This window comes from Ricinus communis, chromosome 2 (assembly GCF_019578655.1).
Source record: "Ricinus communis isolate WT05 ecotype wild-type chromosome 2, ASM1957865v1, whole genome shotgun sequence".
NCBI lineage: Eukaryota > Viridiplantae > Streptophyta > Magnoliopsida > Malpighiales > Euphorbiaceae > Ricinus > Ricinus communis.
In genome coordinates this window covers 2,314,159-2,330,030 of record NC_063257.1, presented here as the reverse complement: position 1 = coordinate 2,330,030, position 15,872 = coordinate 2,314,159, and the positions used below count along the sequence as shown (strand labels likewise).

The 15,872-nt window shown below is 39.4% G+C and overlaps 1 protein-coding gene across 1 annotated transcript; it reads right to left on the bottom strand.

Moving 5' to 3' along the window:
* Nucleotides 1-4,451: 4,451 nt before the first annotated feature.
* On the bottom strand, nucleotides 4,452-13,431 carry LOC8288911 (protein ESSENTIAL FOR POTEXVIRUS ACCUMULATION 1). Its single transcript, XM_015719564.3, has 10 exons — nucleotides 13,241-13,431; nucleotides 12,359-12,447; nucleotides 11,271-12,176; nucleotides 11,075-11,192; nucleotides 10,799-10,990; nucleotides 9,628-10,401; nucleotides 6,757-9,460; nucleotides 5,670-5,863; nucleotides 5,534-5,593; nucleotides 4,452-5,165 (listed from the first exon to the last, which is right to left on the bottom strand). The coding sequence occupies exons 1-10, from the start codon at nucleotides 13,311-13,313 to the stop codon at nucleotides 4,777-4,779; spliced, it is 5,499 nt and encodes a 1,832-aa protein (XP_015575050.1). The 5' UTR covers nucleotides 13,314-13,431; the 3' UTR covers nucleotides 4,452-4,776.
* Nucleotides 13,432-15,872: the final 2,441 nt, after the last annotated feature.

The following is a 15,872-nucleotide window of genomic DNA, read 5'->3' as shown; positions in this document are numbered from 1 at the left end:
CCAAAGAGCTCTTGTAGACTTACCCCGGCTTGGGTCATCGTGATCCTCCTTATAAAGCTTCAACATGCTCACATGAAAAACGGGATCGATCTTGATGCCTTGTGGAAGATCTACCTTGCACGCTTCCTTTGTTTGCTACCTTTCCCACTCATTTTATTATGGGGAAAGGTCCATCATACCTTCTTATGGAGTCCCCAATGAAGTCTGTCGTCTTTGCCATGCCAGTATAGCTTGCCAAACACCTTATCTCCTTCCTTGAACTCCATTGGTCTCCTTTTGTTGTCCGCCCGCTTCTTCACTTGCTTGAATGCCTTCTCCAAAATAGGCTCGAGCAACATCGCTTGCTCTTTTCATTCCTCCCTTAGCTTGAATTTCTCTATCAAACCCGAACCCTAACTCACCAAACAGGATTCGTCATGAAAGGAGGTAAGTCGAAGGCTGATGCCAAGAACAACAAGCTCTCCGTGATCAAGAAACCTGTCAAGGCTACTAAGAAAGCGGGTAGACTGCGGCTGGACCATATCACGGCAAGAGTACCTGGTGTGTAGGGTTGCCTGCCCGTAACCATCTTAAAAGGACTCTTGCCTGTAGACTTGCCCCTTTTCGAGTTGTAAGAGAATTGGGCATCATCAAGCTGCTTCGCCCAATCTTCTTTATTGGCACTCTCATAGTGCTTCAAGTAAAGTTCCGAGAGTACACTGATCCTCTCGGTTTGCCCAATCGGTTTGGGTCTCGCATGCCTTTGTAGGGTCCGGAAGTGCTAAGACAGGCTCCTCATTGATGTCCTTCTTTTAGCCTCTCATAGGCTTGTTGGCACTTCGTAGACTACTCCCAAGCTCGACCCTTCCTTAATACACCCGGAGTGGTAATGGAAGAATAGCCCTTGATGAACCTCCCGATAATGGTTCACCAAACCAAGGAAAGAACTCACCTCGGTCACCTTGGTCGGCAGCTCCCAATTCTTGGATGGCCTTCACCCTTGATCCATCCATCTTTTCCATCGCCAACAATACGCCTTAGGAATACCACTTCCCGCTGGGCAAATGAGCATTTTTCCCTGACATAGAGCTCGTTACCCCTCAAGGCTTTCAACCCTAGCCTTCGAAGCTCTATGTGCTCCTTGAATTGCCTCCTTAATTCACCTAACTTCGGAGGCGTCGTACGATAGGATGCAAAGGCGGGTGGTTTGGCTCCCAATTCCAGCTCGATCTCGTGGTTCACCTCTCGTCGCGGAGGAAGCTTTTTCGGCAGCTTTTTCGGCAGCTCAGGCATAACATTTTTGCACTCGTCAAGCACGCCTTTGGATAGGGCTTGAAAGTATAGCACTCTCAACAAGAGGACCTCCTTCCATCTTGAGGGTTGCTGGGAAGGTTGGCTCCTTCCTTTTTACTCCTTTAGAGAGCTGTATGGCCGATACCATTTTGTCTTGGCTTAGCTCCCTCTTTATCGGCACAACACAAGCTTGGCCATTCTCCATTATGCACATGGTGTTGGCGTAAGGAACCAAGAATGCCTTCACCATGTCGAGGAAGTCCATACCAAGATAAAATCGTTAATCATCAAATAGGAGCAATGGTGATATCGACCTTACCTTGCCATTGGCCTATTCGGATGTTAATCCTTCTCGCCATGCCAATGATAGGTAGCCTCTTCGCATTTACGCCCTTAATAAAGCCCTTTTCCTTTTCATAAGGCAGCTTTATAGAGTCAGCCACCTCCTTCGCCATGTACCTGTATCTGCTTCGGTATCCACCATGGCTTGAATGCTTTTGCCTCCAATGTTCGTCTCCACGTGCATCCGACCACGAGACTTTTGCTCCACTTTAGCTTGGATAGCATTGAGGAGTCGAAGGGAAGCAAGTCTTCGTTCTTCTTCTTGCCTCTCTTCCTCGGTGATTACTAATGCTCCAAGCTTCCCATGCTTTGGACACTCATATGCACGATGAGGTCCATCACAGATGAAGCAGGCAAGCTTTCTCGGGGAAGAACTACACCTGTCTTCCTTCTTCCACTTGCCCTTATCCCTGCATGAAGCCTTACCATCCTTGGCGGAAGATTTTTCCCTATCTTGATGGCGTCGTCCACTATGCTCAAAGTATCAAAATATCCTTCCAACTGTCACAAGAATTCGTCGATCTCCCTAGCACTCCTAGCCCCACCGTAGGCCTTTGGTTTAGGAGCATCGACTCTGTGAACCGTCACTGCTTGCGCTCCCCCACTATTTGCCAACGCGGTCTTGCACAAGTTAAGCTCCCTCGAGCTTATCAACCTTCTCCAAGTATTGGCCAAGTAACTTGTTAAGAGTCACATTGCAGGCACCTTGCATCTCCCCGCGAAGCTCTACATCGTCCCCCTTGGACTCTAGCTTCTTGATGCAAAGGTCCACTTCTTGTCCCTCATTGTCCCTCGAGCACATTTATGGCACCTTCCATCTCCTCGCGAAGCTCTCCGTCGTCCCCCTTGGACTTTAGCTTCTGGATGCGAAGGTCCACCTTGCATCTTCCCGCGAAGCTCTCTATCGTCCCCCCTAGACTTTGGCTTCTCGATGCGAAGGTCCACTTCTTAGGAGCCTCATAGTCCCTCGATAAACTGTCGGCGAGAATCATTTAAGGCACCTTCCATCTCCTCGCGAAGCTCTCTAACGTCCCCCTTGGACTTTGGCTTCTGGATGCGAAGGTCCATGTCTTCGATCCTAACCCAATCGGACATGGCAGTCTCCCCTTGACTAGCCTTTCCTCCATCGCGCCAACCACGTCTCAGGACTTCTCCCTATGGCCCTTTTCCGCTATCCTTTCCTCCTTCCCTTAGAGGAGCGGTAGAAGTGGATTGCTCACCAACTCGGGACTTATCCCTTCAGCCCTTTCCGCTACCCTTTCCTCCTTCCCTTAGAGGAGCGGTAGAAGCGGATTGCTCACCACTTTTGGCCATTCCCTCGTGCAAGAATTCTCCCAAAGAGCTTAACCGCGCTATACTTCCAACTGTGGCGTGATACCAACCTGCTCTGCCTCGAACTTGGCTTTGTCTCGAACCTGCTCTGATACCAACTGTCACGTGAGTTTTATTTTCTAACCAAAACCTTGCCCACGTGCGGCCTAGCTTGCTTGATTTCCCCGAAAGTCAAGATAGCTAGTCAGCCTACCCTTGATTGCCAAACCCGGCAGAATGATAGCAAATACGCTAGCGGAAGTAAATTCACGAAAGTGGCACAAAGAGACGCAAGAGTTCTAGAAGTGTATACTTGTATTGATTAATTCACACTAAAGCTCTTTACCCTTACAATGAGCACACTCTCTCTCTACACAAGCTCTCTTCCTCTTTACATAACATGTATTAATCTACATAACTACTCCTACAATTATCTCTAAATAGAGCATCTCTCTTTGCTCTATGTAGAGCAACACTCTTTCCCTCTATATGGCTACATTTTGGCACACCTTGTGCCCACACACTCTTCTTTTATTTCTGCCCTTGTTCCCTTTTATGGACTCTCACTCTCCAGCCCTCTTTCTCTTTCTCCTCTTTTTCTCCCCTTCAAATGAATCATGGAGGAGTTATTTATTGTTTTCACCCTGTCCGTCAACATGGCCGTGTTCCAGGCCGTGTTTAGAACATGGCCGTGCTATTTGCCGTGTTGGTAACACGGTTTGGCCTTCCTGGGCGTGTTGGGCACACGGTCTGGTGTTCTTGGCCGTGTTACCTACTGTGGTCGTGTTCTCTAGAAGTTTCTAGCTCCTTCCCAATTCGTTCCATCCAGCACGGGCGTGCTCATGGACGTGTTGGCAACACGGGCAGTGTTGAAACCAACACGGGCAGTGTTGAAACCAACACGGCCGTGTTCGACGGTAGCCTTCCTTGCCTGGGCACGTGACACTAAGGATTGGTATTCACTAGATGCAAAGATCAGAATTATCACGAGTAGAAAAAGTCTAGCCCATAATAGGAAGACGTCCTCTGCCACCAGAACTAGAAACCACTCTTCATTTCCGGAGCTAATGCATATAGATACCCAGGCAATCTTCATGTCAGATATTGCAATTTCCAGGCACCACTCATGAATCCTCTAATTTGTCTTATCTTAAAGACTCGGCGAGATTTTAATTCAGATTCATAGTCCCAGTTCTTCCGACTGTAAGGGAATGGGGAAGAGGAAATATAGCCCGAACTCACTCACAAGAAAGTGAAATTTTAAAAGCTATAATAGAAGGGTAGATTTTAGTGGAATTTGGTCATATGAAGGATAAAACAAGGATTAGCATAACAGGAACAGGCAACAATGCCTAACCCTAACTTTGGGAAGGCACAGCACCAGACCTGAAAACCTTGAGCCCTCCAGCCTCTTCATCCGCCCAAAATTTAATATTGTCTTGTCTAAAGAATCCCAAGAAATTCAATGGAATTGCTTCTAGTCTGAGAAGAATTGTCCAATATTAAGCACAACGGCACCACACATCTAAAGAAATCTCTAGACTGAAAATACTAAAATTCTCCTAATTTACATGAGAAATTGCACAAAGTGCATGAAGATAAAATAATAAGAGTTCAAATCAAATGACTCAAGTTAGCTTTGATTTTCTTAAATAAACCTCGCTCCGAGTGTTCTATGACTAGACTAACATCAACTCTACCGCTTAAATATTACTCCACAAAATTGCTTGAGCAGATAATTAGTACTGCTGTGGTTGCTATGAAGGAAAGAAACAAAAAAACAAAAGAACACTAAGACAGCATTTACAAACAGTTAGAACCAAATTGTATTTACATGCGCCTTTTGGAACTCTAATCTTCTACTGTCTGAATCTCACCCATCATAATCCGGTTACTAACAACGCTAAAGCCCAAAACTGCAGGGCTAACCTTCTTGCCCTTTTTCCCTTTCTTCTTTCCTCCACCCTTAGACGACCCGTCAGCTCCTGCTGCAAAATCATGGTCAAAATCCCTACTTCCCACATTGTCAGAATTCATGTCTCTGGCACCAAGCCCAGTGGCCATCCGATCATTCCGACTCTGGAAGGCAATTTCGAGTACATCCGCTGGTAACAGCTCCTTATAATTAAGGAATTTGTCAATGAACTCATCATCAGGATCATTTGGCCCAAGGTTCTCTTTCAGAAGCAATTCAGCCTCTGACCTGGATTGCTTCAAGCAAAACTCCAGGACACTAGTATCTAACAAATAGAAAAGGAAAAGAGGACAATTGCATAAGAAGAAACTCCAACAAATAATAATAATAATAATAAAAAAATCAAATGATAAAGAAAACATAATTTTGTATTTTCACTCGATATAACTCTTCCTGCAGTGCTTTTTCTCCCGTGCATACATGGAATTCCTGCTTTTTTGCTTTAACAAGCCATTCTTGTTTCATGACACTTAAAAAGCACACTAATTTATAAATTCAATCTAAGAGTAAGAATGCAATAAGTGGGAAGAAAGCATCTGCTGAGCTAACATATATGCTTAATAATCTGTTCCTTTCAACAGAATTTGATGAAAGATTAAAATGCTAACAAACCAAGGAGTAACAGACCGTTACCTCTTGTCCCAGTAAGTCTGACACACTCACTTTCACACCAATCTCTGAAGTCCATGGCCTCTGCAAAACAGTGACAACATAAAGTGTTAGGTAATGTGTTTGACAAGCATAAATGAACCACCATGAAGTAGCTTACCTGAATGTTTGTTCATTGCATCTCTTTTTCCTTTAAGAGATGACTGGGCAGAGGCAGGTGAAGACGAAAGAGTACGCTCAGCTTGCCTGCCACCTATGGATTTTTGCCGGTTTATTGACCCACTAGGACTTCCTTTTACAGGAGTGTTTTTGGCTCCCCAACTGCCCTGGCTCACCAGATGAGGGAATTCTGACCTGTTTTTTTTTTTTTATAAAAAAATTAAATAAATATTAAGACTTTTTTCATTTTTTTTTTCACTATGCGAGCAAATGAACTCATGCGCACAAGCATAGACAAGGACAAGGGCACACAAAATACATGCACAGAATAAGCAAAACCAAGCAGTGCAAACAGTAATATGGGCACCAGTAAAAGATACATGCTTTTCAAAGCCCAAAAGTAGTAACAATCATAAAACAGAAGCTTGTCAATTTCTGGTTAATCTGAAGATTGCCATGAACAAAAGCTAATATAATAACAATTCAGAAAGCAGCCGCCACAAAAAGCATGAAGAAATTTGAAATTCACAGACCACTCCCTATCGAGATATGATGTTAAATAGTGAGGACTAGGGACAGTTAATTACATAAATTACTCAAATCACAGGCAACTAGATGTCTGAGCAAGGAACTTGAATGTAGAGCAAAAGTCAAGAAGTACAGTATAGATATCACCTAGATTTATTTCAGGAAGAAAAATAAGTCTTTAGTAAATTAAGCCATCCACATTGGGCAGAGCTCCATATGTTCACATGAATAATCCTCAAAAAAATATGAAAATAGGAAAAGTAAAATTAATAATGTTTTCCTGTTTTCAGATAGGTAGTGTATAGTATGACGACAACAAACCAGATATTACCAATTATTGTTATGCAAGAGGAATGGCTACGAATAGGCTAAGCACGTTTTCTAATCAAGAAACATTACTAGACAAACAAGATAAGACTTAATGGAAAAGAGTGAAAATGCAATTACACAAAGATAAGCATAAAGAACCAGTAAAAGATGAAACAAAAGATAGGATTTTTCAAACTAAAATAGCATGCATAACCTATTACCAAACATCATTAGGGAAATAGAGATCATACTGCTTAGTTTCTTGCTTGGATTGATCAACTGGGCCCCAGAAAAGATCATCATCTCCTTTATATTTTGACTGCAAAGCAGAATGAGAATTAATCTGCATAGGAGAAGCAGCCTTAGAGGGAGAAGAAGCAGAAAGCGACCATGAAGCACCACTTGCATGGGCCACTTGACTTGGCTGGGGTTTCTGAGGAGTCGAAATTGGATTCTGAGGCTGGACAGAAGAAAACTTTTTCTCCTGCTCCTTTTGGATGTCCCTTAGAGATGTGGGTTTAGGAAGCTTTTTGCTCTCAGTAGACCACGCTGGAGAAGGGGAAGGTGTTGTTGACTCCCCCCCTTTCCAAAAAACAAAGTCTCCTAAAGAAGGGCCTGATGGAATTGTAGGTAATACTTCCTTCTCTGGTTGTATGAGACGAGAGCTTTTGCTTTTGTCAATGGGGCTTGAACTAATAGGCACATCAGCAGAAGTTGTGGGAGCTGCAACCTTAGTACCAGTACCCTTAGCTTTGGCAGACTTCTTGCGATTCTTTTTACTATCTTTAGCTTCAATGAAGTTGCTGTCGTCAATAGATTCCACATTAGTAGTTACTTGATGGGAAAGTAAGCTAGACACACTGTCAGGAACTTCCATCTCTCTATCATCAGATTTTGCCAAAACCTCTTCTGCTAATAAATCATGTAACTGGCTTTTCTTGCTCTTTGAATTTGGAGAAATTTCTGGTTTGCCTGCATTTATCTCTGATTTAATTGCATCTCTCGGAGTTTCTCTAGAAATTTTTGCTTCTGAACTGGCCACGACCCCAACCCAAGGAGTTGAAGAACTCATAGAGTTAACTGAAGTGGTGATCTCAGAAACTGTAATTTCTGCCTGCGCCTTTCTCTGTTCTTCCAATTGAATTTCCAACAAAGATTTTGGTTTGAAACCGGGAGCAGGTTTCCAAGCTCGTTGAGTCAGATTTACCTTTGAAATGTGTGAAACAGACCCAACAGCTTCAGGTTCATCCTTAACTTCTGTAATTTCAGAAGTATCTCCAGAATTGCTTGAAGACAATAGACTTTTAACTTGTCTGATGTCCTTATTTCCAGCAGCAGAAATCTCAGACTTGATCTCACTCATTTGTTCATGAAAAGCTGCTCCTAGCCGGTCGTGAGACTCAGACTTGCTGTCACCAACTTGTGGTCCTTCATTATCTGATTGCTTTATTGGCAGCATGGATAAATTCTTTGATGATCCCTTAACCTGGTCAGTAGAGTTCTTTATAGATTTCTGCTTTCTGGGTTTCTTCTCGGAAGCTTTTTTCAATTCACGAGCTTCCACATTTTTGACTTCTGTCACCACAGACAGCTCAACACTGGATCTTTCCTTTTCAACCTGCTTCTCATTGACAGTAATATCTAGCGGAACTTTCGTAATATCAGCATGTTCCGGCTTAGTTACTTCATTCTCGCGAATTCCTGTTATAGGTTTAGTAACAGATATTCCAGAAGACTCCAGTTGAACATCATCCGCAGAAGCTCCTTGTATTGCAACCTCTGGAATCTCTTCAGTTCTCCAACTGTCTTCTGATATTCGCTCTGCAGAAAGTGGAAGGATAGGTTCATGCATACTCGAAGACTCTTGTGAAGATTTGTCCATCATTCCAAGTGATGGTGCCAGCAAAGACTCCTGGTGGATTTCGCTAATTTGTTGAGGAAGAGTAGTATCCCAATTGTTTTGACCATTAACATTCCCTAGCATTTGATGTGGAAATTGAAAAGAAGACGCTTCAGAATTAACATTATAACCAACACCTTGTGTAACTTGTGCATGCAAATTCATCAAACTAGCAGTGTGTTCATCTTGCAAATTTGAAACTGGTATCTGAGAAGCAATCTGGAGCATCTCTTTTGATGGCTGAAGCCGAGAAGGATCAACAGATACATTTCCTGTAGCTATTGTGGAAGTATGGAACTGACCATAGGGCGACTCACCAAAATGTTGGTGAGGATGATGGTCTGATAGAGCATGAGAAAGCAACTGCTGTTGACGCAGTAACTGTTGTTGCTCCTCCTGTTTCTGCTGCTGTTTGAATAACAAAAGCTTATCCAAAACGGAGAGCTGTTGTGTCGAAAGAGGAGCCTGGGAATGTAACTGCATCAAGTACTGCTGCTGCAACATATTTAGTACTTGTGGATCTTGAGATAACCCAGTGGAGAGTAATATTTCGGGTGTCAAAATGCCAGATGGATTATCTGCAGCTTGACCAAGTAGATTTGTTAAAGAGGATGGTTTCTGTGACTGCAGCCTTTGTTGTCCAAACGGAGGTTGTGGGGGGAAATTCTGGGAATGATGTGGGTCAATCTTATCCTGAAGAGAATCCAGGCTACCCTGAATAGGGAAATTTGACCAACCAGTAACACCGTTATTTATGCCAGAGGCAGGACCTTGGAGGATGGACATCAATTCAGCACTTTGAGAAAGAGGAGGCTGACGAGGATTTTCTGTCAACGAAGATAGGAGTTTTGCATGTGCCATTGGAGAGTCTGCAAGAACCTCAGACTTTGAAGCCGCCAATGCAGCATCCCTCCCTGGCCAATATGGATAAGGACTAGATAACGACCTCTGACGCTCCAGTGCCATCCTCTTCGCTAGAAGATATAGGTCATTTCCACCATCAACACCAGATGGGGAAGCACTAGCTGCAGTGTTTCCAATAAATCCTTGCATACCTAGAAATCAACATAAGCATCCAAGTTATCTTAAGCTGCAAAATCATGGCAAGTGCTAGAAGAGAGGTTGGGGTAACTGAGAATAGAAAAAAGAATAAAACAAAAAACCAGTTCATATTTCAAGACGTCAAATTAATTCTTAAAAAACAAAATGGAGGATACTGAACCTTGAGACGAATTATTAGTGTTTCCAGCCATCAGTGATTCCAAGAATCTATTTTCAGCTTCTGTTGTCGAACCAGGTTTCAGCCTTTGTTCATTTCTTATAAGATCATGCTCACTTAATCCAGAATGAATATTTCCAAAGTTAGTAAAGTTAGGCCTAGTTGATGCATCAACGAGTTCACCTTGTTTTGGGACGTTGAACCCAGGTGGTGGTCTTGCCTTAGCTCGTAAATGAGGCATGACATCACCTAGGGAAGAAAAGGGTGAATCCTTTGAAGCAGTTGCAAGCCGAACTTGCAAATCTATTCCAAAATATCCAGCCTCAAACCATCCAATAATATCACCACCAGAAAAGGGACCTTGAATTTCACCCTGAGGATCTTTATAATAAAGAACTAGATTCTCAGGTGAAGGTTGAGAAAGCTTCTTGCCTTCTGGCTCCCTATCGAGAACAGCTGATAACTGCCTTTTAATGATGGGGCCCTCACTGCCTTTCCATTTTGCTTCAGCTTTGGGGTATGATGGGTTAATCGAATGACTTTCCCATTGATCATCAAGATCCTTCTGCGGTTGACTCCAGCCCATATCAGGGGTTCTTGACCTGACATCACCTGGAATCTCTCTCCAGTCGTGTGAGACTGTAGGCAACTGTTCCCCCAATGAATGGACTCGCCATGGAGTGGCAGGAGATGCAGAACTATTTTCTGGTAAGGTTGATTCCCTACTCATCGGTGCCACATCAGCTCTTCTATAAGAACCAATATCTTCTTTAACAGCTGCAGTAAAACAGTAATACTTTTAAATATCCACTGAGACCATATGTATAAAGCTTCCACATGTCAGAGTCAAGAGAAAAGGTATTGCACTACAATGTTTCAACAGTAAACATAAGAATCTGAAACAAAGAAGACTAAGGGTAGACCATTGACTAAACCCCAGCATAATTTCTCAGTTAAGAATCAAGCTAGACCAAGCAACAATTGACAGGTCCAGGCGCACTCATAGAAGCAATTCTAAAGTAATCTAGGTTTCTTAATTAAAATAACATTTGCCCAGCAACATACAATGAAGAAATAGGTTAACATCATAGACTTCCAACAATTTCAGACAATAATTTCATTGCTAAACAGATCAGATTCAATGCTTTATGTGTAGCACTTATATCTCAGTTACCATCAGGTTTTAACTTGTTTTCATGAATTGTCTTATTGTCCATCATGCCTTCTGATTCCATATTGGGACCATGATACAGTGTCTGCCTCTCATGGGAAAACCCCTCTGTATAAGTTCCATGGCCACCCTTCAAATTGTCACTGCTCTCGTCTTTAGAATCGTCAGTAGAAAATGCAACATCTTCCCTACTACCTGCTTAGACCAGCCAATCCAAATATATTATTCACTACCCTAGAACATGCACCAAAAAATGGTAAGGTTTGACAGGTAATATACCATGTTTGGTTCGTCTTGATTGCAAATCCATAGAATTCCGCCCCAAAGATCCCTCTTTGGATATCTGAGGTGCACCACTACTTACAATATCCCCTTTCTCAATTCCTTCCAGAACAGCCTAGTCATGCAATAGAGAAGCACAGTTAACAGCAAATACTGAGAAAATTCACCAAGACAAATCATATAAAGAATTTACCATCTCCTCAGAATTAGGGGTGCAAAGTGCCAATGGCTCTAATGATTCTTCCTGTGTGAGAGAAGGCACTTGTACAAACCCATCTAATAGTTTGTTAATCAATTTCATGTCAGTCTTCCTGTACACATCAAGCAATTTTGTTCTATTATATCTTAAAGGGCCACTTTCCCCTCTGTCCAAAATAGCTCCCAAAGGTTGAGAATGAGACGAAATACTGTTCACAGCATTTCCACCAGCATTATTAACCCTCCCTCGACCAATAGAAAAAATTGGAGAACTTTCCCCGCGGCCTCGGCCATGAGAAAATGTAGGAACCTGTTTGTTGGATATTAAAGTTTGATGATGCAGAGGTTCTCCCCTTCCACGACTTTGAGAGGAATTAGATCTCCATGGCCGGAAATGATCGCCCTCCCTCTCATCCTTTCCATGGCCAGGAAGATGAGCCAACCCTTTCTCAAGAGATGCATCACCATCTCTGCCAGAGTCCGTCCACTTGTCCCGCACAGTTTCTGTCTCCTTGTCATTAGGCCCCCAGCGTGTATTCCACTTGCTCTCTCGTCGCTGATCATAATTAGTCTCCCTGTTACCTGAATCAGTCCAGCGCTCAGAAGGAGCACGTCGTGGATCATAATGTCTGGTTGACAAATTTTCTGTCCAGCGATCCATCCGTCTCGTGTCACCAAGCTCTTTATCTCCATCCCTCCAACGATCTTTGCGCACCAGGGAGGAATTGGTGTCTCTTTCTTCATCACGCCAGCGATCACGGCGACCAGTTTCCATATCAAGCAAGGAAGGCCGGAAGACATCCTTTTTCTTTTGGGGATCATGCACCTCCTCAACATTTCCTGACGACTTTGTGTTCTCTGAGCGATTTGCATAACCTGGAAAGGGGCTGAAATGGCTTTCCTGCAAAGAAGCAACACCGCATGCACCACATATAAGAAGAAGAAAAAGATCAAATTATATGTAAAGTGATCTCCAAATACAATATGAACAGCACAGAAAGCATAAAGATTGAAAAAAATCCAGGGACAATAATGTAAATTGCAATAATATGAATGTAGTATGGTAAGAAGGTCATAACTCACCCCACTTCCTACTCCAGGCTTATTCTCACTCGGCTTTGGCAGAAGCCATTGTGGTGAAAGCGGAATAGGATTATCAGACCCTTGAGCATCTGCACTGGGAAAAAAGCATCAGTGAGGCATGTATCAAACATTAGGCTAACTAAAGACATCGTATATGGCATGGTACCATGCATACGAAAAATAAATCTTTTAGAAAGACATTGATAAGGCTATGGAAGACCCATGCCAACGCTGAACTTAAAAGAATATTATAACAGAACGTGCAAACAAGCAACTAATTTCACTCAATCATTTGCTAGATGAATATCTTGTAGAAGAATAAACAAGTAAAAGATTAGGAGACATTATTAAAATTGAGAAAAAATAGGAGAAGAATCCTGTATAACTAATGAATGTAGCTTTGCCGCCCTTCAGCATGCTCCTTAGGACTAAGACAAAACAGTCCTAGGAAAATACTTACTTAGTAGCGATAAATAACAAAATACTCCCAAGCAAGAACTTGAAAAAGACTTCAATTCACCAGCTAAAATACCACAAGAAAATAAACTTATTTTTGAATCACTCGCCCTGTGAATAGCATAGTCGCAGAGCAAGCAAAGACCACGGCACAATTTATTTGGTGATACATTGAGATATTCCTTAATCTATAAATTAAAAACCAAAAGAGGAACCATGTATGCTCTCGCATTTCAGTAGAAAACCTAAAACCCTATCTGCACGAAAAATAAAACAAGAAAAAAATAAATAAACTGCAATCAAAGTCAACATTCACTGACACAACCTCTAGCTCAAATTCTAGAAGAAGTTAGGGTTTTGCACAAAACCTCGATTCTGAGTGTGGGGATATGGATAAATGTTAGAAATTAAATTAATTGAATTAACCTTTGGAGATCTGGTGAGGTGGCGCGACGGAGAGGCTGTGACGAGAATCGGAGCGAGAGTTATTATTTGCCATTGGATGATGATCGGTGTGAGCTAACAGAGACAATAAAACCCTTTTTTTGTGTTGTTGATTGCTTGTTTTGCGAGGTAAGAGAAAAGGCAAATATGAGGGGAGAGGGAATATAGGTTAACGGGGCAAGATAATTAAAAAGAATTAAAAATTAGAAAAAAAAATGGGGTGTAAGTTAGTACGACGTCGTTCGGTGGCTCACGTTAGACAACTATTAGACAGGTTCTTATGATTATTGCTTCGTGTAATCTGCACGCGCGCTGGAAATTCGTGAAATCTACTTTTGTGGATTTGAAAATCTAAACAGAAAGTACATTGTTCAGGTGTCTTACACGTGACATATAGTGAGATGGTAACGGTTACAGTAATCGTGTTATCTAATTTCATTTAGGAGAACAAACTCGAGTCCCTGAATTTTTAACTTTATTTCACTTGGTCCTTATAATTCCTATTATATATAATTTGAAAGGACCTTTAGGTAGACGCTTAATCATCATCATATCCACTTTATATCATATAAAACAATTTAATGAATTATAATAAAATGACATTTTTTAAGAAAGTTTGGCTTGAAGAAAATAGGAACATTAATTTAATATAATATTTAAAAACATAAATAATAATTTCAATAATTTTTAAAAAGTTGCATTATAATAAGGATGATTGAGGTAAAAAAAATTAAATTCAAGTTTAACAAATAATTCGCATTGGATTTTATAATAACATGTTATCTCAAATAAAAAAATTACAATTGTTTAGGCATTGCACAAATAATTATTAAAATTGAATTGTACCTTTTACTTTTTTGTTTGTAACTAAATATAAATTTTAAAATTTATTTATGATAATATGTGTTTGATCCAAGAATTCAATTGAGTTAAAAAGTCAAAAGTTTGATTCAATGAGAGTTACGATAATTTAATATCTTTTTATGAAAAATATCAATATAAATATTGTTGAAAATTATAATAAAATTCTAGAATTGAAATAACAATTCTTTAGAAGTTAAAAATGCTTTAATAAGGTTGATTGATAGATTGTTTGCCCATGTCTTGTCTTTTATTTTTCAATTTATATAGAGCTAACTAAACTCTATCTTAAGAAGCAAATTGTCTAGTCCAAAAATGCTTTAAACACCATTATCTTCACTAACTTTAGGAGTTAATTCCTAACAATGTTAGGAAAATTGTCACTTTGGTAGTAAATCACACACATCACACAACTTCACCTTATATTTAATATCTTCCATCAATTTTCCATGATTAATGTTATAATATAAACTTCTTCGTTTAAATTAATATTTAACTAACTAATTAACTAATAAAATAATTAAACAAAATTAATTCAATTAATAGGCTTAAATTAGAAAAATAACAAGTCTTGTATAAAATATTAAAAATTTGAATGAACCCGACTAAAATATTTATAGTGCAATGGAAATAAAGAAATAAAGAGAATAAAATAATTTTTAATATAAGTTCTAAATTTTTTTATATTAAATATAATGATTCATATAATAAAGAATATTAAAATTTAAATAATATATACAAAAAATAGATACTGATAAAATTAAAAACATTCAAGAGAAAATTTAAATAAAATAAAAATAAAATTTAGAAAAAATTATAAAGTAACATGAAATATTTAGGAATCAACAATCAACCTAAGTTGTATATATGTGTGTCGATAGGACGTAAACTTAATAAAAATAAAAGTTCAGTGATTGCCTAAAATGGATTTAAGTTATAAGGACCAAAATGAAATAAAATCAAAAAAAATCCAGGACCAGTGTCTATGGTAAGATGGGAAGTGCGCAAAGCGTCGTTTGATGCGACTAGTTTAGTCAGTAGTTAAAATCGGACGGCTCAAACTGACTGCAAGATATGTTGTAACCCTAGCTCCACACCACTGCACAGTGCTGTTGCTGTTCAAACAAAAAAAAGACATAAAATTGTAGTAAAAGACTTCAGATGATTCACCAACATTTTTGTGATTTCCAATTACGTCCCTCCAGTTTCTTGGATATTTAATAATTATTGGTTATTTTGCTTTCTTTGATAAGGATTTTAAATGAGTTAAGCTACTATTTACTATAACAATTTGAATCCTAAATCTTTAGATTCAGTTCAATTCAAATTTTATTAAACCAGTTATTTACTTGTGCGTTGCACGATCGTTATTATCATTTTGATTATAAAATTAAGTTGATAAATATAATTTAATAAAAAAATTAATATTTAATATTAGTTTATAAATATTTTCAAAAGTAATAATAAAATAAATATTTTAAAATATTTTTAATTTCTAAAAATTTAAAATTTTATTAATGTAATAATATAAAATTATTTTAAAATATTTATTAATTAGTTTTAGTATTATATAACTTAGTACTATAATTGATATTACTATATTTAGAATTAAAATTTTATTATATAATTAAAAATTAATTTATTATTAAATATAATATTAAAAATATAATTTAAGATGTTATTTTCTAAAATTATAATAATTTTTTTATCAAAAAAAAATTATTAGTTAATATAATATTAAAATATAATTAAT